The sequence below is a fragment of the Bactrocera dorsalis genome, chromosome 2, assembly GCF_023373825.1.
Source record: "Bactrocera dorsalis isolate Fly_Bdor chromosome 2, ASM2337382v1, whole genome shotgun sequence".
NCBI lineage: Eukaryota > Metazoa > Arthropoda > Insecta > Diptera > Tephritidae > Bactrocera > Bactrocera dorsalis.
Window position 1 is genome coordinate 106,332,142 of NC_064304.1, and position 23,181 is coordinate 106,355,322.

At 34.8% G+C, this 23,181-nt stretch overlaps 1 protein-coding gene across 1 annotated transcript in view; it reads left to right on the forward strand.

Annotated features, from left to right (window-relative positions):
- Positions 1-23,181, forward strand: part of LOC105234121 (acetylcholine receptor subunit alpha-like 1) — a 240,840-nt gene that overhangs the window by 144,718 nt on the left and 72,941 nt on the right. Inside the window, exon 2 of the mRNA XM_049450344.1 lies at positions 6,648-6,857. Within this exon, the coding sequence (XP_049306301.1) occupies positions 6,666-6,857 (192 nt within the window). The 5' untranslated portion in view covers positions 6,648-6,665. The remainder of the gene's footprint in view (positions 1-6,647; positions 6,858-23,181) is intronic.

Genomic DNA, 23,181 nt, shown 5'->3' on the forward strand with positions numbered 1-23,181 from the left:
GTTAGGGTGGTAACTAATTTAGTAAATGGAGTGCGATTAAAAAACGAAATTAATTTGAAATTTTTCAGGATTATTCTAACATATGCAAGTGTCGGCTATTTGGGATGAATTTCAGATAATTTTTGAAGTTTCGTAAAAAATACAATTAAAATTTGTAATATCAATTTTTTCGTAGTTATTTATTAAATCTACAGGAATACGGGAAAAAATAAAAGAGTTGCGAAATAAGGAGCTGATAAAGTGAAAAAGCTGAAAAAAAATATTGCAGAAAAAAAATAATAAAAAAGAATTTAAAACAAATTTTTATTTGTTTTTTTTTTTTCTTTTGCTTTATTTTTTTTTTAATAATTTTTTTTTAAATAATTTTTAAACAATTTTTTTTGCTATGTCGACTTATTTAAGAAATAATTAATTTGGATATACGAATAGTTCCACAGACTAGACAAGTGAATAAAGAAGACTCTCTAAAAATTTTAGGTATGTGTATCGGTCTAGTACGTACATAGAACCTGAGCAAACGTGGGTATAATTTTGACATTTTTCGAAAAAACGCGTTGAATTATCGATTTGCTGTTGTTGTCCCTAGCCATATAAAAATTCGGGTCCGTTCCGGTTACGTAGACCCGACACCCGTGGGAATGGGTAATGCCTTTTTTTCGATTAGTTTCGGCCGAAAATTAATACATATTTTAAGAATCATCTTAAAAAAAAACCTTTTAATTCACTTATCTCCAAATTTGAATTATAAATAAACAACTAAAAGTGTGAGACTGAACTATTTTTTAAGGAGCACCCTAATATGTAGTAACATAATATAACAATATGAACCGTTCTAATGGTATATGCATATATGAGGATGTTTTCAGTTGTCCGCCACCTTACCCCCTTACGCTGTCACTCCGCTTCCATTCTAATTCTTAGCTTTTCGCCCGTTGGTGCGCTAGTGCGTATGCGCAATTTAAAGTATTTTAGTTAAATTTTTTATTACACTACATACACTTCTTGCATGCGCTTTAAAAATGTGCGCACATGTGTGTGTTTAAAAGGTCTTGTGGCACCGCTGCTAGAATGTATGTCTATGCTTTATGTGAAATTGTGTTTTTGCTTGTGAAAAATGTTTAATAATTTTCAAATAGTTTCGAAACTGTTGCGGTTAATGCCGAAATTTGCTGAATATATATATATGTATATACATATATTTATTTTTCATTTTTGGTATTTATGACAGTTTGCAGCTTGAAATTGGAAAATAAAGTTTTCAGATGTCAGTATGACATGAGAAAGAAAAATTTCGAACTTTTGTTTCTAACTGCTGCTTCTTACGTCCGGTTATTTTGTGGTTTTGGACATAATATATTGTGGCATAACTACTTTAGGTCTGAATTGTAATAGCTTGTTGAAAATGAAAGCAACTCGGAAAATATTCATAAAGTAATATAAATAAGTTCGTATTGCAAGAAAATTTTTCTTCCGCTCTTTGCCACAGCAAACACTTTGAAAGGCTAAGGTTCTTTGAAGCTCTAAACAGAAATTAAATATGATGTTTAATGATATGATATGGTAAAGTATAAACATGAAAATTTAACATTCTCAACAGAATATCTCTGATGAACAATGAACAATCTTAAATAAGCTTTTGATAAAGTTTGTTTTATAAATGCGCTTAAATATTGACTAAAATCCTTGTATCATTACGATCGTGTTAGAAACCTTATTTTATTATAATATTGAAGACATTAATGCGCGCTGAATTTCCTGAGGATATCTTGTCAAATAAAATAGTTTTCACTTCTTATTGCAGTTATAAGAAATGGTTAACTGATATATCCGTTTCCGACAAAATTAGCAATTTCTTGGGTGAGTAAAGGACGTGTACAAAAGCTCAGATCGATATCACAAAAACTGAGCCGTATATACAGATAGACGGACAGAAGGGAAAATATGACTAAATCGAGTCAGTACGTCACTTTAATTATTTAAAAGTATAACTATACTTTTTGCAATCTCGAACGTTTTCTTCTAGGCGCTAAACCCTTAATGACAAACTTATCCTGATCAGCTTATATATATTAGGATCGTTATATATAGTATATGGCATTATCAAAATGTTTTTCATATTTTGGTAATATGTTTTATGCCTATAAAGATTTATTGATGTGTTAATCGTTTCTGCATTTCTCAAGTTGACAAAAATTTGAAATCTCAATTTATATGAAGCGTAAATACTCTACGTCTTTCTGAGACATTTGTACAGCATGCCAAAATTTTGCTTTAAAACCCATAAAACATTCTAAGAAATCATCGTAAAAATGTTTCAGCTATGTTCTCTCTTTCAGTTCAATGTTTCATGCTTTCACATCATATAACAACACCGAAGTGATATGAGTGATAGATATATATATGTATATGTGTTTAGATCTTCAAGAGATAGCCTTGTTTTCGGGTTTTGTAAACAGTTACTCAATGTTATTTTTTAAGACCACAAACATTTTTCAACATTTGGGTTGCCTGTGCCCATAGAGACTACCTTAATCTATGGACTCCCAATATCAGCACAAGCCAATGGGTGAACAATGAAATAGATGAAGATCTTTTGTATATCATTAGTTGTCTTTAAATTACTACATCCAATCACATTTCATGATACTATAGGAAGAAAAAATCACTCAATGACGAAGTTCTACGTCAATTAATTGACTGCAGTTATCAATCGATTTTTTTTCGATTTAGTGACAGTTGTTATATCTATTTGTAAGCGTATGTTAACTCAGAAGAATCACTTGTCACGAGAAATGCAAATCAGCTTCGGTACTCAAAACTGAGCGCATGCCTTGTGCGAAATTCACACAAACGCCATTGCGGATACGTAACCTGAAATTGTCATTCATTGGTCCACAACCGGTCCAGGATTATTTGTTGTGGATTTTATGAATTTTCTAGTTCTATATTAGAAGCTAACATCTATTTAATGTCAACTGAATTTTCTTCACATTTTCTGGTATTTGTGGTTACCAACATTTTCGTTCGGCAAAATCATTTCCAAATTAGTATATCGTCACCTAAAATTCAAAATAACGTAACATTACTTTTCATAAGTTTACAGGTGAAGGAAAAACGTTGTAATAAAAACCACTCGTATTGAAACAAAATTTCAGTTTTGGTTATAAAATGGTTATATATAGTTTACATATTGGTTATATCTGAAGCGGAAGCTGAAAATTTTTTGCTACTACATGTAGTTTGATGTACTGAATCTTAAACAATAAAAAATTTAGATTTTTTGATGATTTTTTGATGAAACGTTATTTTGCATTTTAGCTGACGATATGTTATTTATATTTGAGATTATGTATTTAGTATACATATATTTGATACTTGTTGCTAAACTGCTTTAAAATATTCGTTATATCCTCAATGCGTATACATGTGTATGTGATCATTTTTGATAACGGGATGTTCGTCTGAGTGCGTGCTCAACTTATAAAATGTCTGCGCCAATGCAATTTTCCGTTAACTTACATAAATAGTGACAAAAAATAGAAAACAATAAGCACTTGTCGTCGCTCTTGGCAATATTGTGGAGACATACAGCTGTTGTGATATGCTTTTGTTGTTATTTTGGTTTTTTGGTTTTATATTAAATAACAGCAGCACTTGGCAAACTTTTTCAAGCACTAAAATCACATTTTTTAAACTACTGCAAAACTGCTACAAATTACGCGTTCAGGCTGTCAGCGGAATATCTTTTTCCACACAAGTAAAGAAAGAATGGTTAGTTTTAGGTTTCTTCACCAGAGATGTACTGGTCGAAAACTGGTTTGAGGTGCGTCAAGCTCATAAATTATGTTGTTATTTGCTATCTTAGCTGAAATTGGAGTTCAGTTCTCTGAGTTAAGTTTTTAAGCATCTCCGTTTTATTTCTGAAGTCTGGACTTAATATATCTCAGTGAAAAGTAGTGTTTTAAAACCTTCATCCATAACTTTAGATTTGTATCGCTATTACATTAATTTTATATCTTACTTGTGCAATTTTTCGTTTAAGGGGGGAGCCTGCTTTAGGAGGCTCAAAAAATCGATTTTTTTTTATTGCTTAAATCTGTTCCTAATATATCTAAGAATATGTCCCCAAAATTATAGATGGAAATTCGAAATATTTTCGAAGCTAGAAAGCAAATAGTGACCGAGCGTCTAGCAGATATATAAGCGCTTGGGCAGAAAGCGATTTTCCAAAATTGGCGGGCAAAATTACAAAAAAAGTATTCAACCAATCGTATAAAACCAAAGCTTATTAGATTCAGTATCTTATTACCTCCTCTGTGAACCTAAAAAGTTCTTGAAAACAAAATTCTAAACTATTTTTTTAGTAAATTGAAGTTAGGTTTTTTGGTGAAAAATGCAACTTTTTTTTCAAATCTAAAAAAAACTTTGATTTTCGCGTTTTTTTCGGGTTTTTTTAGGTTCACATAGAAGAAGGACTAATGCAAATTAATTATCCATTTGATTTTTTTGTTGGAGACAAAAATTGCGACCTACATTTTGCCCGCCAATTGGACACTTCAATTGCGCGGTGGTGCACAAAAGTAGATGAAAGGGGGCTGTATTTCGATATTTTAAATTTTAAAAAATGTTTTTTGTAAGTTTAAATATGTAATAAAATGATGTAAAAATTTCATTACATTTGCTTGTTTTTTTCTATCCTAAAAAAAATCACGAAAAACTGCCTTTTTTAGGCCTCCTAAAGCAGGCTCCCCCCTTAATAGTCGGGATTACAAAGAAAATCTCGCCTCTTCTGGCTCGTTAGGTTTAGTCTATGGAAATATACTCGTAATTTTTTATGATATATTTGACTCTATTCAGTAGCCTGAAACTTTTTGATTAACGCAAATAACACCCTGTGTCGTTTCTGTAAACTGTTGACTCCTTAAGACTTTAATTTTTGACGACTTCCAGAAAAAACAAAATTTAAAATTTGTAAGATAAAAGCTTTGAGTTCTCTTTTGCTTAATTTTTTAGGAATTTTTCTTTACTTTATGGCAACTTGTAGTGCCACTATATTTTGTATTTTCTTTTTACTTTAAATCCGAACTTCTCTGCGCTCTTGGAGCAGCAGTTATGCACTCGAAACACGCAGTACTTACATACTTACATGCGCCTTTGCTGTGCCATTAGCCCTCGAGCAGTCAAGCAGCAAAGATTAAGAGGCAAAATTTGGCAATGTCGGAAATAGTTTTGAGAGTCTTTTGCACGCTGCCAATGAACGATCGACTACGGCAACTATATAGCGCGTATATATATATATATATATATATATAGATATTGGTTTATGTATATGTATGCACGTGTCTTCAGCATAAGCCACTGCATTTATCTGGCTCTGTAGGTTGGGTGTGGCGAAATTTACGATTTGATAAATTTTACACTTAAACCTTCCCATAAGCGACAGCGCCGGCAAGCAGTGCCCCACAGCCGCAACTGAGCACTTGTCAGCGCACACAACAATACACATATACGCCAACTTGCAACGGGGCATATTAAACACCATAGTCACTCAGAGCTTACGAACTTTGAGGCATACTCACACAAACATGCTTCTTCTTCAGCGTATACTATATAATGTATATGTATATGCACTTGTGTACCAGACGTTCACAAATGGTAAATCCAGCAAATAGCTCGATAAATGGTGTCAGCATTTGGTGTTGGCAAATAAAATTGAAAATTTACGTTCAACTTTTTCGGCGCAATGAAGTGGCGCTGCTTTAAGGGCTTTGGCACTTTTATAAGCCTAAAATTATGCAAATATGCTTCGAAAGCGATCGAATTTCAACTACATTTAAGTATTTATAGGTTTGCCAAGCGCCGATTACTATTTCAAAACCATAAGAGTGTGCAACAAAAGTAATAAAGGGCGCATACAACAATCGAAGCTGGGAAGCTTTGGGAACGTCTTACGGGTTAGCTATAGGTTAGTAATTAAGTAATAATTGTTTCAATATGATGGTTCATCAAAACAAAAAGAGAATAATAATCGTATATATACCTTTTGTTATTGGGGATTAATTCGGTTAGCACATTCTACTAAAGATCCGATTCTTTAAGTCCATTGAAGAGACCCTGCGTGAAAATATCGACTTCTTTTTAACAAAGCTAGCGACAAAAAATTATTTTCTTTAAAGTGAAGTAGCAGCTGCAACCCTATTCAGAAAAAGAAACTGGCTTAAAGATACCTTTTTGTTCATAGAAATTAACTTTAAAATACTTAGTCTTGAGACAATGCAAGAATTCCCAACTATACAAATTTTGGAAGGCTAAAACAGTAACGTGACATATTAATTATGGCTATAAGGAAGTACTGAACTAATCGAATATAACCTCCGAGCCATTCTATTCTCAATTTTCTTAGCGTTAAGGTCAAAAGTTCAACAAAGAAAATACAAAAAAACTTTGATTTTATTTCTTCTCTCTTTAAAGCATCGTTTCAGCTTCATCGATCTGTTACTCGAGCTACCAAAACAACTTTAAATATAGTAGTTTATATATATTTTTAACCATAAACAATTTCGTCCTAATATAATACCTTTTTATATGATAAAAACCAATAAATATTATTTTTCCACTTTTCAATTTCACTTTTTTCGTTTACACAGGGGTGGACCTGGCCTAAGATGGGGAGCGTGCTATTCACAGCTGTGTTCATAGCGTTACATTTTGCCACCGGCGGCCTGGCCAACCCAGATGCAAAACGTTTATATGACGATCTTTTAAGCAATTACAATCGTTTAATCAGGCCAGTGGGCAATAATTCCGATCGTTTAACGGTCAAAATGGGTCTACGGCTATCGCAGTTGATAGATGTTGTAAGTATAATCTTTATTTTTTACTATTTCCTGTGTTTACTTATATTTATATATGTATTATATGTGATAGTAAAAACGAGTTCTACATATTTCTAATATTTAAAACAAATGTCTAACAAACCATGTGTATTTATATCAAAAGTCTTTATGGTGTCAAGATTAAAAGGACATACAATTTAGTATTAGTCACAACTCACACTCCTCGCCGAAAAATGAAGAAGAGTTTATAAAACTAGTAACTGAAAATAAGATAATTTTTTAAACTCAAATAAAATGTATATCGTCGCCTGAAATTTAAAATAATGTAACTACACTTTCCATAAGTTTACAGGCGAAGGAAGAACCATATAATCCCTCATATTGAAACAAAATTGGAGTTTTGGTTATAAAAAGGTTATGTATAGGTTATATATTGGTTATATGTTGGTTATATATAGGTAATATCTGACAGCGAAAGCTGAAAATTTTAATTTCGAATTTTTCGATGATACGTTCTTTGCATTTTAGGCGCCAAAATATATTATTAGCGCCGAGATCCTTAACAAACTCACATTTTACTTGTTTTTTGGGAACTACCTCTGCATATTATTGTGATAACTGTAACTAACTACGAAGATTCTGCTCCACCAACGTTTTAATACGCAAATTGAGAACAATGCAAAGTCGGTATAGAAGTAAGATTCGTTTGGAAACATTTTTATATAGAATCGAGTTACAAAATTAACAAGAGTAACTCCAATACTCTGAAAGGTAAATAGGCAAGTAGATGGAGTGGCTCTCTGACGATGTACCTGAGATCCACAGTGAAACCACCGGAATTAAACTCATTCTACTTTATTGTCCCCCCTCTGAATCAATCTGTGCTTCTGATGAAGTTCATCAGTACAAAAAATTATATCTGCGGAATCTCCGAAATATCGACAAGAAACCAACGACGCATAGAAGCGGTTTTAAAGTCTTTTAATCATCATTATCCATGCGAAGGACATGGCCTCACCAGCACATTCGTTAGATTATTAAATGCTTGACTATATTCATGTCGCTTTAGAGCTCATACAATTCGCGCTCCCATCCTTTTCGATATTCATCGCTCACGCGGATGTATCTAATGATCTTGTGGAGAACAGTTCTCTCGAAACTTTCTTCTTTCAGTTCAACATTGTGTGTATTTCAATGCCGTCTTATAGATTTAAATGTATGCCTATCAACTATCGATATTCATCGCTCACGCGGATGTATCTAATGATCTTGTGGAGAACAGTTCTCTCGAAACTTTCTTCTTTCAGTTCAACATTGTGTGTATTTCAATGCCGTCTTATAGATTTAAATGTATGCCTATCAACTATCGATATTCATCGCTCACGCGGATGTATCTAATGATCTTGTGGAGAACAGTTCTCTCGAAACTTTCTTCTTTCAGTTCAACATTGTGTGTATTTCAATGCCGTCTTATAGATTTAAATGTATGCCTATCAACAGTGACGTAGTTCATCAGACGAGAGGAATACTTGAGTGTAGCCTACAGGTACATTTTCGTGCCCTCCTTCACCACAGGACCATCTTTTTTCACTTCTTTCTCCATGTTGGACTGCGCTGCTATAATTTCAAAATTACTTACGCACACCAGCAGCACTGAAATTTTTGACTTATTGTGAAAATTTAAACAGTCATATTACAGTCATTAGGCATGTATTCATCAGAACGTTCATTATAATTCGAAATAACATTATTTGGCTACATCTCAGATGGTCTATTCGTTGAGTTCAATTTTCAATGACTCGTTTGAGCTGCGCCAGTAAAGAAGAAGAAGTTTGAGTATTTCGAATGGTAAATAACACGCACGCTGTTTTGTACCTAGACGTGCCCGTATAGACCTTACATATCCCCACAGGAAAAAGTGTAACGGTGTAATATCACACAATTTTGGTGACCAATCGACCGGCTAAATACGTGAAATTATATGCTCTTTAAAGTGTTCTCTCAATAAATTCATTAATGTGATGTGTAGGAAGTGGCGCCGTCTTCTTTAAACCAAATGTCCCCAAGATCACGAGCTTCAATTTCAGGCTTCAAATAGTTGGTTATCATGACGCGATAACTGTCGCCATTAACGGTTACGTTCTCACATCATTTTTGATGAAATATGGACCGATGATTCCACCGGCCTACAAACAAAACCAAACCTTTGTCTTTATTTTCTTAATGAATTAGCAGCTCTCGAATATCTTCAGATTACTCTTTGTCCCAAATACGGAAATTTTGCTTGTTTAAACACCATTGAGCCAGAAATGGGCCTCATCGTAGAACAAAATTTGGCTTGAAAACGTCAGATCTTCATGAAAATTTTCAAGAGCCTATAGAGCGAAGCAAATTCCCCTTGGGAAGTTCGAGTGGCTTCAGTTCACAAGCTGTATTTTGTATGCTTCCAATGTAAGATCTTGACGTAAAATGCGCCAAGTCTTACTATACGTCAGTATGTGTTACCTACGAAAGTCGCTGAATCGACTCTCTTCGGTCTTCGTGTACACTCAGCTTCAGCTGCTATATTTTCTATACTGCTTGCTGGTCGTCGTCTATTCGGTCGAATACTATCCAATAATGAATGATGAAGTAAGGGTTCTCAAGAAGGATCATAGTTTTGCGAAGAGTACGCTCAATAGGCCGATTATGTTGACCATAAGTTGAGCGAAGCGCCCAAAACACTCCTTTCATGATGAAATGCTAAACAATACTGAATATACAATGTAATATTTCGCATAAGTAAACCACTTAGACAAATATTACAAAATATTACAGACAAAATATTAGTTCAAAGCTTTCTGCTGTTTGTATTCATAGACCTACTCTGTAGGTTCTTCAAAAAATTATCATATTATAAATGCATTGCAAGAAGCCTTAAGCTGTTGAGCCTTAATGGCTGAGGCTTTACAAAATTTTCTTAATCATATGCTGAATAGGATCTTATATGTATATACATGTGTATATATATATATTCCTATAATAAATTTCATTTTTCGAAATTGAGAATCTTGCATATGTCAAACTGGATTTTCAAAGCGATTAAGCTCAGCCACTAGCAATAATCAATTTATAAATCAACTTACATTGCAACAACTACATAGTAGGTGTCTGTGAATGTCGTATGCCCCCGTATAATAAATGAAATGTAAGTTCGTCAAACTCTTAGTGTCACAGCTGACTGAATACTCACACAGTAAGGCTCCTCGAGTGCATTCAGTCTCAGTTCGGTGCAGTTGGATTCCTTTCGTGGCTGACGAGTTTCTACACTGTCGCAGACATGTATATGCCTGTGTTTGTGTGTGCAAGTGCAATCCGTATAGTGTGAAGAATGCGATTTAGATCATCTCCTGCCTTGCATTTTCTGCAGCAAAAGTAGATAAGGTTTCCAGCCAGGCAATAATTTCTGTTCAACCATTATTGCATCTTTCAACAGCAATCGTTGAATTGCCAACATTTTCCTCACGACTCTATCGTCAATTGACTTTTGCCGCCTTCGCAATTGATTGCTCAACTCAGGCTTCAACTGACCAGCTGCTGCGCCCTGCACAATCTTCTTGTTGCTGCTTCACAATTCCAATTTTCCTTTGCAATATTTTTGTAGTTGTTTTTTGTTGCATTTTTCTACACAGCATTTGCACTGGACAACGGCAAAGTTGCTAGCAACTGCATGTCTATGTGTGTATATGAAAGTGTGTGAGTATGTCTTCGATTGTCAGCTCAATTTCTCGTTTGATTTTGTCAAACGTTGCTGGAAATTGTTATTGTGTGCGTTCAAAATGGCGCTAAGCGATTAGTGTGACTGCTGTTTGTCTGCTTCTACTCGATTGATTCGAAATTTCCAATTCTCCTGTTCGTTTCATTTTTCTTGTGATTGATTTTGCTGCAGTTCGTATCCGAAATATTTCAACTAAATTCGATTTTGCTGGCACACATGTGTGAGTGTGTGTTGCAATTCATATACATGCATACACTCGTTCATAAGCTGTGATTGCGTGAGTATAGTCGTATATATAGACATAAGACAAAATGCGTTAAACTTGAATATAGAGAAATTTTCATAAAAATTTTGTATTAAAAGTTAGAAAAAAAATAAAAAACCCGTTAAGAAGCTATAATACCCTTCGTAGATACAATATTCCATCAACGAATCTGATTTTGTTCGGGCACTTTGTATGAAAGCTATACTTGTATGTTATGGTAGTCCGATCTGAACAAATTTTTCGCTGCTTTAGATAAAAATCTATGCCAAAGTGCTTGAAGATACCTCGTCAAATAAAAAAGTTTTGCATAAAAAGGCTTGAGTTTGTTCGAACAGTCTGTATGACAGCTATATGTCATAGTGCTCCGATCCGAACACTTTCTTTGTAGGTTGTACGGCTGCCTTTTGACAATAATTCGTGCCATAGTTTGTGAAGATATCTTATCAAATAAGAAAGTTTTCTATACAAGTACTTTGATTGGTCAGTTTGTAAGACACCTATATGCTATTTTAGTCCGATATAAACAATTTCTCCAGATATTATACCGTTGCCCTGAGTAATAATTCTTTCCAAACTCAGTGACGATGTCTCCCAAACAAAGTTTTCCATTCAAGATTGTTCTTTGAACGTTCAGTTTGTATGGCAGCTATTGTGATCCGTCGTCGGTAGGTCGGTATCTCAAAAACTGAGGGTTTAATTTGAGTATTTGCAGGCAGTCGTACAGACAGACCTTATCTGTTTCGGGGTGAAATTCAAAATTAGAAATCGGAAAACCACTTCTTAGTTCTAAATACTAAGGAAAGTGCGCAAAGACAATGATAAAAACTCTTTTGTTTCTGCCGAAATCTCAGAAGTGCAAAGTACTTATTTATTGAACAAAGACTCCATTGGTCCCTCTTTATTATAATTCTGACTATTATCAGAAAATATAAAAAATCAGGTAAGGTCCTTTCATAAATATCCATCTTTAAATAACTGTTATTTTGATAAGTAGTTTCTGGTTGCCTGTCTACCTTTTATATTGAGTAAGAGTTGGAATTGAAATCTAGCATACATATAATGTGGACTTTATCTATTTGCGTGATAGCACGTCAATTGACCGGACCTAACACATTAATGGCACTACTAGAATTAAATACATACAATTTTTAGTTAGCATTTTTTTTTCAAAAAGAGCGTGTATACATTTGACAGCTGTTGGATCATTAGTTTGTGCATTATATCATTTTAGGCGAAGCAAGTTTCGTTACTGTAAAGAAATGGATAAAAAGGAATTTTACGCGTTGATAAAATATTGCACGAAGGAGTATTGCATAAAGGGCACAAATGCGGTTTAAGCAAAAACTTGATTTGACGACGAGTTTTCAGACTCTACCCTAAGAATATCAACCCTCAAGTATCGGTACCGTCACCAAAGACGGTTTACGCAGTGGACGTCCAAAAGTGGTTGTTACCAACGGAAACATCAAAAATGTCCACAAAATAATTTTACGTAAAGTTAACTGAACGTGTACATTACATCATTCACGAATATTTGTGTAAGAGAAAGCTCTGTGCACAGTGGGTGCCGCATGAGCTCACTTTTGACCAAAAACAACGAAGTGTTGATGACCTGGAGCAGTGTTCGGAGGAGTTTAACGTAATTTAACTAAGTTTTTGCATCGATATGTGACAATAGATGAAGCATGACTTCATCATTTCTCTTCGAAGTCCAGTCGGCAGTTATCCGAGTGGATTTCACACACGATGGAGCCGCTCCAAAGCGTGGAAAAACGCAACAGACTGCTGGCAGCATTATAACGTCTATATATCACGATACGCATTGAATCATTTTATGACTACCGTGTGAAAAGAGTGATCGTCGCTATGACTGAGCGTTATTGGACCGTTTTAAAGGACGAAGTCGCCAAAAACTGTCATATGTGAAGAAAAAGAAAAAGCTGTTTCATCAAGACATTGCATCGTGTCACAATCGGGCTTCGAATTACTTCCGCATTCACCGTATTCTCCAGATCTGACCGCCAGGGACTATTTCCTGTACTCAAATCCCAAAAGAATATTCGCTGGAAAGAAATTTTCGTCGAATGAAGAGGTGTTTACTGAGACTGAAAACTATTTTGAAGCAAAAAACAAATCGTAACACAAAATTGGTATCGAAAAGTTTGTTGGTCACTATAGTCAGTGTATCATCCTTGATGGAAACTATTTTGAATAAAAAAACGAATTTTGCCAAAAAAGATATTTTACTATGGTAGGCCGAAGACTTCTCAATTGATGTGGAAATGGAACATTATAACAATTTTAAGCCGCAGCAACACGTTTTAGACAAACAATCGCTTTATCTCTCTCTCTCTCTCTCTCTCTATTATTCCTTCCTCCGCAGCTACCTTCGACTTAGTGCCCAAAGCGCAGCAAAAGAAAAATTGCGATCAAGAAAACCTTTTGCGCCATTTTTCTAATAAATTAAATCTACTTTGGACAATCGGCAAATCCCTTCGTTGCCACTTTCACTGCAATCAAGGCGGAATGCGCACCTAAAAATGGCCATTAATGCACGAGAAGGCGTAAGATAGAAGCAAAAAGAAAAATTAGAACAGATTACCACCTTCAAGTGAGTCCATGACTTGCACGAAAATTACATAATAAAGCAGTTTAGTCGCCGGGCGCTGAGAAAGAAAGAAAGCAATCTTGATTAAGAAGCCAACACAAGCAAAATGCACAAGTGACACAAATACCGATTTATAACGTTAACTTTTAAACACACAACGAAACTGCAATTAAATGGCGTCACCTGGCGCTGGCCACATGCACATACCAAACAAGTATTTGGCTAACTGTACTACACGTATATACATGTATGTGTGTGTGTATGGGTTTGCCATTTTTATTTTGGCTTGTTCGCTTGCCAAAATAACCATATATCCTGCCTCATTCGTATCTTTGCGGTTTACGAGTTTCACACTTTGCTTATTTCCGCCTTGCCATGCAACCGCAATCAAACTGATACAGACCAAACACATACACACACATGCATGCACGAATATATCACTTTTATGGCAATCACTACATCTACATTTATATTGCACTTAAATAAGACAAAAAGTGGCAAGACGCTGACGGCGACCGGCAGAAGGCGCAAATATTCAAACACACACACAACGGACAGAGTAAAAATGCCACAACACAACAAACAACAACAGTAACAACAACTAGTGTTAAAGCAATAATAGCAGCAATAACAGGCATAATAGTAAAATCCAGCCGACTGGCTGGTGAAAATTTATGACCACAAATGGCATTTACCGCCTTAACGTGCAGTTGAAGTTTCCTTTTAATTTAAAATTTTAATTGGCCATTTCCTTTTCAGTCTGCCAAGTAGACAAGCGTGTGCAAAGCACTCACAGTTGCTTACCAACACACAGATAAGCCGCTCAAACGCAAAGCTGTCAGTTCTACATACACACAAACATACATACATACATACTTAAATACTTAGGCATATACACACGTACAAACATATCTACAGTTATATTCACTAACTTATATTTGTGTAGTATACAGTTGCGCTGCGAGCAGTGTGGGTGTGTGTGTACACAGCACCAAAGCAGGACACACAAACAAACGCAGCCAAGCACATAGGCTCGTTTGTAGATCTGCAGGAGTGCTTGTGACTTTGCTTTGATTTAGCACTGCCACCAGCAAACAGCAATAAACACCTCCAAAGCGCTCATGCCACAACACGCTATGCTATGCCGTGCCACGGCCCTCCATACTGTGCTATGCCACACCAGGCCATGCCCATAAGCTGTGCATACAAGCCGTACCTGGCGGCGTGCTTGCGTGTACAACTGACTGCGTAGCTACTTTGCGTTGCCGAGTGAAAAAACTGGTATGGAAATGCACAAAGGCGGATTCTCTGAAAACAACGCTGGCAGCAGAAATGTCACTCACGGAGTTCCTTAACATCAAAGCGCGCTTTGTTGCTTGTTCTTTTTGTTCGCTTCTTTTTTGTTTTGTTGTTATTTTCGTTTTATGCTTTATTCTTGCTGCATTACGTCTTTTGCAAACATTTAGTTCTTTAAAAATTTTGTTGCAAAATTAAAAAAAAAATTTATGCGATATTTTTACTGCATTCAATTTATAACATAATGATTTTTGTTTATAATTAATTTTTATGCTTTTGCAACCAGTTGCTAAAGAGTATTATAGTTTTGTTCACCTTACGGTTGTACATATCACACAAAACTAAACGAGATAGATATAGGGTTATATACATACAAGTATATTAGGGTGTGTCATTCTGAGGCAACCTTTTTTTTCAACTGAAAAACAGGCTCAAAACTTTCGAAAATGTGTAAAAAAAAAAGTCACTCAAAAGATGAGCTCTTAATCTTAATATTAAGAGGTGCCTATTTAAAATTTTCTGTTTTCCATTTAAATTACATAGAAAAAAAATCATTTTGTGCGGAGGTTTTATATGTGCCCCGATAGCTGCCGGTAGGGATGGTAAACTCGATTCCGATTCTACTCGAGAATCGAGTTTTCTCGTAAAATAATCGTTCGTTTCTGATGTTTTCAATATCATAATTGATAGACCATACCCTTCTCTAGCTTAAAGTTAAGCAAAATGTATACTATACATATATAATATTATATATTGTATACGAGTAGATTAAGATTCTTTCTTGGATTCCACACAAATATCAAAACACAAGGCTGATACTGAACATCATAGCTTTTTGCTCAAAAATACAATACAAGTATACTGTGATGTAAAAAAATGTATATAGTTGGAAATTTGAAAAACAACTTGCGATCATGACATAACATAATTATTATACAACTAAGGACCTAACTCTATCATTACTTTAAGTTGTTTAAAAAATTTGTTAAAAGTTTGCTAACAAATATAGTATATAGAAAATTCTTTAAGCCTGTCGCGGTCATATTTAAGAAAAAAATTTATTAGGAATGAGAGTTTGAAGTCACACCTTCCTTAACTCAAACGTCAGCGAACATAGGATTGATACAATTAAAGTTGGAAAACCCTTCAACCTTCCCAAATACTACAGTATCTTCCGAAGAAAGCCGTGTATGCTTTTTACTCACACTGTCACGAAAAGACTAGAGAACGATTGTCGGCCTAATCACAGGTCACAACTTATTGGCATCACATACCATCCGGATTGGCATTAGTAATGGCGGTAAATACACAAAGTGAAATATAAGCATTAAAGGTACGCTGTAATATTTCATATTCATTTGACGAGTCCAGAATTTATCTTTAATATCTATCAAAATTATCAAAATTAAATATCAAGTCACTCTAAAAGTTCGCGAAAAGCTTCGACGTTCTGTATGACGAATAATTGAGCCCAAATTAAACTGAAGCTCCGTTTACATTACTAAGAATGGTGAGTCTATGTATAAATTAACAGCCGTCCAGTATAACCAAATGTAATATTATAGATTTTATACTAGTTTTCAACGAAATACTATTTAGGAAACCTAGGTAAATTGAAAACCATTCTCAATTTAGTCTGTATACGAACTCCTTACGTTAAACAATAATATCTTCAACTAACATTTATTTCAAGCCAAAATTGTAATACTATACACGTAAATATGGAACTTCGTGAAAATTAGGAATATTTTGTACCCTACTAGAAAGATCTATAGCCAAAAATTATTTAAGGGTATCATCCTCTAAAAAATCTGGCAAAAGTGATCACATTCAGAAATAGCTTTTGCAGCCATTGCAGCTGTCTAAAAGTTAATAAGGTATTTTATTGATAGTTCGGAAGTCAAACTGTAAAATAACTTTCTACAAATATATATATAAACCTATTTTACTTTGAAAAAAAAATTCAAAAATTTAATTCGCTCGTGTTTAAAAAAACAACGTTGAGGAATCCCTTATCAATCATATATTTTAAGAGTCTTAAAGTAGAAGCTTCGATCGAGTTAAACAACTCGGGCATGTTTCATCAAAAAATACTCAAATGAGGATTGTAAAAGTAAAAACTGAAGTTTTTTACTAGAAAAAATTTATAAGTAACTTAAGTAAAAAATATAAACTAAGATTTTATTTCATATTTAAAATTATATATTTGTAACATCTGCTTAAGTTACAAAAAAAAAAACATAAATTTTCTGTTTGAAACTCGCAGTAAAAATATCCTAAGATTATTGGAGCAATTACGCCTACTTTACAGTAAAATAGAAGCAAAGAAGTGGCACTCGATGGCAGAAAATTCATCCACAGTGCCTAAAAACTTCACATGCCGCCTGTATGTATACCAAGTGCTAAACGAATCTGTAGTTGAAAGTATATACAACGTTCGATTGTATGCAAGTAAAATGTTATTTATGAAAGCGGCGAGCTTTTATGCAGATTTATACGTTTTTATGCCAAATAGAGGCAGCTAGTTTGGACAAACGACAGGCGATATGCATATAAGTATGTAGATTCGATATTAGAATGAGTTTTTCTATATTCCTTTGACTGTGCATGCAAATAAGGCTGTGAAATGTGTTGTGAATTAGAAAAGCGACTAGTTAAGGAACAGTTTTAAATTGATTAAGTAATATGTTATAAAACTTAAAATAATGGAAGAATTATCGTTAGCATAATGTATAAGCTAGCTTTGTAATAATTCAGTTTTATAACTATTATTTTTATTTCATCTAGTTTAATAACACAGCTCGGACCACTCCAACTAGCACCCTGAACTTATGCAGCTCTACCTAGTTTTAGTTAAATTTCCCTATTCATTTGCATATGAAGAGCATTCTGCTACTTTAGCTTTTGCCTTTGATGTCAGGTGGCTTATCCGATTTGCTCAGCGAGAACTTTTTTGCAAATACTGAATTTAATAGATTATGTACCATATATGTACTTTTAAATCGCATTTGCTATTTTTTATGATGCAAATGTGGCATTGTGCTGACTGAGAAGTATGCGCTTTAATGGCCAGTCAAATATGCTAAAACGCCATCCATCCCTAAAAGTGACTTTTTGTGAATAAAAACTTGCATTATGTAACTTGTGTTATGTATGAAAATTAAATGAGAAATGCAAATTACAACATTAAACTGCACATAGGTGTATAAGAATCGGTAATTTAATGTACTTTCAGGGTAAATACATATGTAAGTATGTGTGGGGTACATAAGTTTACAAATATATATGTATATGTCGTATCGTTAACTCAAAAATTTTTATAAAAGAAATTCCCGTTTGTGCCTGTGTGTTTGTGATAGGCAACAACACATCAATAAATCTTTCCTAAGGCAAAGGATGAAGGAATTGGTGCTTGAGAATCGACGTTTAACAGCCAGGGATCTACTGGCATCATTGCCATATATCGAATTTTTGCCTGACAAAACTGTAAGCACGATTGGTTCCAAAATCACTCAATTTTTATCGATAAACAACGTCGCGTGAAACAATACTTACCGACTATCAGGATGTCATGAAACGTATTATTACTGGCAATGAGTCTTGGATATTGATTTTTGCACCACGATACATGCTTTGTCACGGAAGGCATTCTCCGGAATAACCTTGAGAGCTGAGGTGCGGAAGAAAATTAGTCGTATTACATTCCGGACACCGAGCATATTGCCTTGATTCTTTTTAGGGTTTTCGCCAAATGTACAACCAATATCGTGTCGCAACAACCGTATTCACATGATCTAGCTCCGTGTGACTTCTTAATATTCAGTAAACGATCGCTCAAGGGAAACCGTTTTGAGTCAATTTAAGACATCAAATGTGAATCCCTACGCACATGGAAGGCTTTCCAATTGACTTTAACAATTCATCGAGGATTGAAAAAGATGTTGGAAAAAGTGTATTTGGACCAAGGGGGACAGTTTTTGGGAGACGACGTAGATTTTGAAGACTAAATTAAGAATTTTAATATTATGAATAAAGACTTTTATTAACAATATTTTGCTCTTACTAATATATCTATGCTCTTACTAATATATCTAGATTGATTTTGACATAGCGAAAGACACTTCAATTTTTTAGTTAATGTATTAAAACAAATACTGCAGAATTAAAAATTTTATCAAATTATAAGGTTTGAAGTTAGTAAATTGTTGGAGAACCTTTTGATGCAAGCACAGCTTTGCGTCTTCTAGGCAGACTACCAATTAAACGTTGACATCGCTCAGTTGAAATGCTCTGCCATATTTCCTTAATATTTTGGGGATAACACTTTTCGTTATCCTCGATCCCAGACTGTAGTTTTGGAATGAGTTTAGTATAAAATCTTGCAACCGAATTTTCGCCTCAAGAATTTCGCTGTCACACAAACTGATCGATCAAAATAAAAATAAAAAACAAGTTACATTTATTTTGTTTTATTGATAATTAAGCCAAGTAGTTAACACTTATGTCAAGTATTTAATTATATCATGTGACTAAGTCAGATATTTGTTACAGATATCTACTAGATGCCAGTAAAAGTGAGAAAGGGCACATACAAGTTTCAATTACATTGAAGTTTTGCATATAGCAATGAAAAAACGGAGCGTAGATTAAGCGAAATAATTATATAAGGAAAGAGGAATGAAAGCAGGCATTAAATTGACACACGAGAGACAGTTGGTCTGCCTTATTGACAACATGCAGCGCCCATGCAAATCCAAAATGAGAAAACAAACACGTAAAAAGCAGTCTGGCAAGCTCAGTCGTTAATGATTATGCTGGCAGCTTGTACTTTGTGTGATTTTTCTACTTTTGACGAACCCCTTTGAAATGCGCGCTTTAATTATAAGTTGCCCATACGACACGGTGCCTTACGCAGGCCGCGCAGTGGAATACATTTGCTAAATGCCGAGTAAACTGATAAAAGAGAGACTTCGTTTAATTATTTATTTATTTTTTCTTTTTTCATCGCACTCATTATGCTTTAACGCTGACACTTGGCGCATACTTTCTGCTATCCATTGATGACAACTACTTTAGCGGAGCTCCCTTGGGTGCATACAGTGGCACATTTCACCACGCCGACTACACCGCCCACACCAGCGCGATGCTCACTATCTGAACTTTTTCAGCGCTCACTCGTTGCCTTTTTGTATTAACCACAAATGCAAAGATATGCCTGGCGTCAGAGGCATCATTAGCAGCCATCGGAGCAGGACTAAATCGATCAAATGATAAATTTAATTTACTGTATCTTCAGTCGCGCCCGCCGCCTTCACCTCATTTCCAATAAAGCTTTGTGTATGTACATACATACATATATCCCTTGTGGTATCCGCACTGTTTTAACTGCCACAGCCGCTGCGGCATATAATTATCAGTTTTGCTGATAATTAAATTTTTTCGCCGCTCCGTCATCCCAGCAACTCTACTCCAAACCAATTTATTCAATTGGGCAAACTCTGGCATCTATCGGCGGCTTATTGCTTCTGTGAAATACGCTCGTTGGCATTTTTGTGCCATTTTAGCGCATCGTTTTCTAATAATCGCATAATTCGTCTTGTCTGCTATGCGCTTATCAATAATGCTATGCGCTAAGGCTTCAATCTCATTATATTAATTGATTGATTGCAAGGAAAAGGATAATGACATATTTACTTGTAAATTTTTTATTGCTCTTTTATTTCAGCCTATGTTCAATTGAAAATTTATTGAATGAAAGTGCTTCACAGGATTAATCTTTAGTATTTCAGCTAATCTTTCATCAGTTCTCATATCTAATGGGTGAAATTAAAATAACAGGACAATTAAAAACTTCCGGCCTACCATAGTAAAACAAATTTTGTTTTTGGCCAAATTTGTTCTTTTTCGGTCATCCAAAATTATTTTGTGGACTTTTTGATGTTTTCGTCGGTAACGCTTTTGGGAGTCCACTACGTTCACCGCCTTTAGAGCTCATTTGACCACGTCTAAACATAGCATATCATGATGGTTGATTTTCCTGGGGTAGTGTTCGGAATCAAAGTTTCTGCTTCAACTGTTTACACCAGTTTACAAAAAAAAATTTTTTGTGTTTCTATTTTCATGTTTATATTCTGTTTTTAGACATTAAAAACCACTCGAATTTTTATTCTTAGCTATTAAAGTTTGCTTTTGTCTGAAAAGAATGGACATAAAATAATTGCGAAAAAATTTCTAAAAGGCAAAATTTAGTCAAAAAACAATTTTCCCCTCATTTTTTATGTAAGAGAAACTACAATTTAACATGCAGAAATCAGAACCAAAAATTGTGGCGACCGGTGCTATCTAAGCGGCATCTTTCTGATTGTATTATTGTATTTTGCAAGATTACGCTTCAACCACTGGAATACTCAATTAGCTTGATTCAAAATAAAATATCTTCGTATATATCGTATTAGAGCAATCGTATGAAGGAGCAATGGCTTGAATGTAACACTTAAAATCTTTGGCTTGTTGATAGTTGCAATATTAAAACCATCAACTGTGATCTACCTTCGTCCAGTTAGTAAATATGGTCGATGTTAACTTAGTGGCGGAGAGTGTCAAGTTTCTTGCAGACAAAAAACGAAAAAGATCGTAAAGATAGTTGTGTACTTTGGAAGGCCTACCATCGATTTCATTGCCTGACATTAATACGGGTCAATCATCTGCATATGAGCTGATGGAAACTCCCTTGACTGACCAAAACGCCTTGTTTACCTCTTTTTATCGTAAAGTTTTACGGACGATTGCCGACAGCTAAGATAGTCAGGAGAGAGTATGAATTGTTCGTTATATTCAGGAGGCGTTGTATGAATGGCTGTGTCAGCGGCTTTTTACATGTTCTCTAAGAAAAGATGGTTGATTTAAGCGACGAACTAACACTGCACATGATAAACGCGCTCCAAAGCGTGGAAGAACAGTCGATTGGCAAGATTATGGCGTCTGTATTTTGGGATACGCATGGAATAGTATTTTTTTACTGCCTTGAGAAAGGAATGACTATGACTAATACATAGTGTTATTAGTTCTCAGATATCAAACAAATACTTGCTGAAATGAAATTTTCTTCGAATGAAGAGTTGATCACCGAAACTGAGGCCTATTTTGAAACAAAGGACAAATCGTACCACAAGAATTATGGAAGACTCTGTTAAGTTGTAACCGAATATTTCATACTTGTGCAACTTGCTAGGACCACAGCGTCCAAACCTCCATTGCAACTGTAGTACTAAGTATTTCCAAATCAGCTTCAAAGCGCAAGGGTGCCAAAGTCCATGAAGACTCGGACCAAGAAAGCGCTGTAAGCATAAACGCAGAAAAGAAAGTAAACCTTATTCACTTTCCTGAGCAGGCGACCAAGGGTTCCTACTCTGGCAACAAGAGAGGGGCCCGGAAAAAGTCAAGCAACGAGAGTTGAAGGCAAAAGCAAGGTACGAAATATGCAACCGTCTCGAAGACAAGTCTAGCCTGACAACACAGCTTACAAAAACAATCATCATCAAATGAGAGACTTGCTCGTCAGTAAAAAGAAAATGCTAAAAATCTTGCCTTAACCTAAATAGAAAAAAAGTACTTTAAGAATGTGAAAGAAATTCAGAACTTCCCAAGTCAATTTGCCTTGACGCAATTGTAGTTGAATTGAAGCACGAATTAAAAAAATAAATGGAATATGTGAGTTCAAAATACTAACGAAAATGCTTAAATCAATATGGAAGCACACGCATAAGCTTATACACAGACTTACTCACACACACAAAAAACACACACAGCTGCAGTGCTCACTCATACATATATAAATATAATCTGCGCAGCTTCAGTCTCATTGGAAAGTTGTAAAAGTTCTCAAAGGTATGCTTTAACGTCAAACTATCTCCCAAATGGCTATGTGTGTGTGTATGTAAGCACACAGCTATACAATTGCTTGCAGTTGCTGTATTTTGAGGAATATTGAAGTTTTAACTACATATTTTCAATATTCTGAATTTTGGGTTTCTTTTTTCCTGTCTTTGCTTGTTCTTTTCGTCAGTTTTCTCTACTTTTTTATACTATTTGTTTGTTTTTTTTGTTTTTGTTACTACTATTTCACAATCTTTGTGTATCTTCTAGCTACACCCCACTTTTGGCTGATTCTTTCACTTAACTTTGACTATCGAATATCTAAAGAAATGAACTTTTATCATATTTCGCAAATTCAACAATTTTCTCCAATATCCCTCGTACATATTTGCTTGACTGCAGCCAGTCAAGGCGAGTGCGTGCAACGAGCGATGAAACAGCAAGTGAAATCTTCTATTTTTTCAATCAACAAAACTTTATGCCCTCTGTATGTAACAGTTAATGAAGTATGTGGTTGAGCACACCTTACATGGTTTCATACATA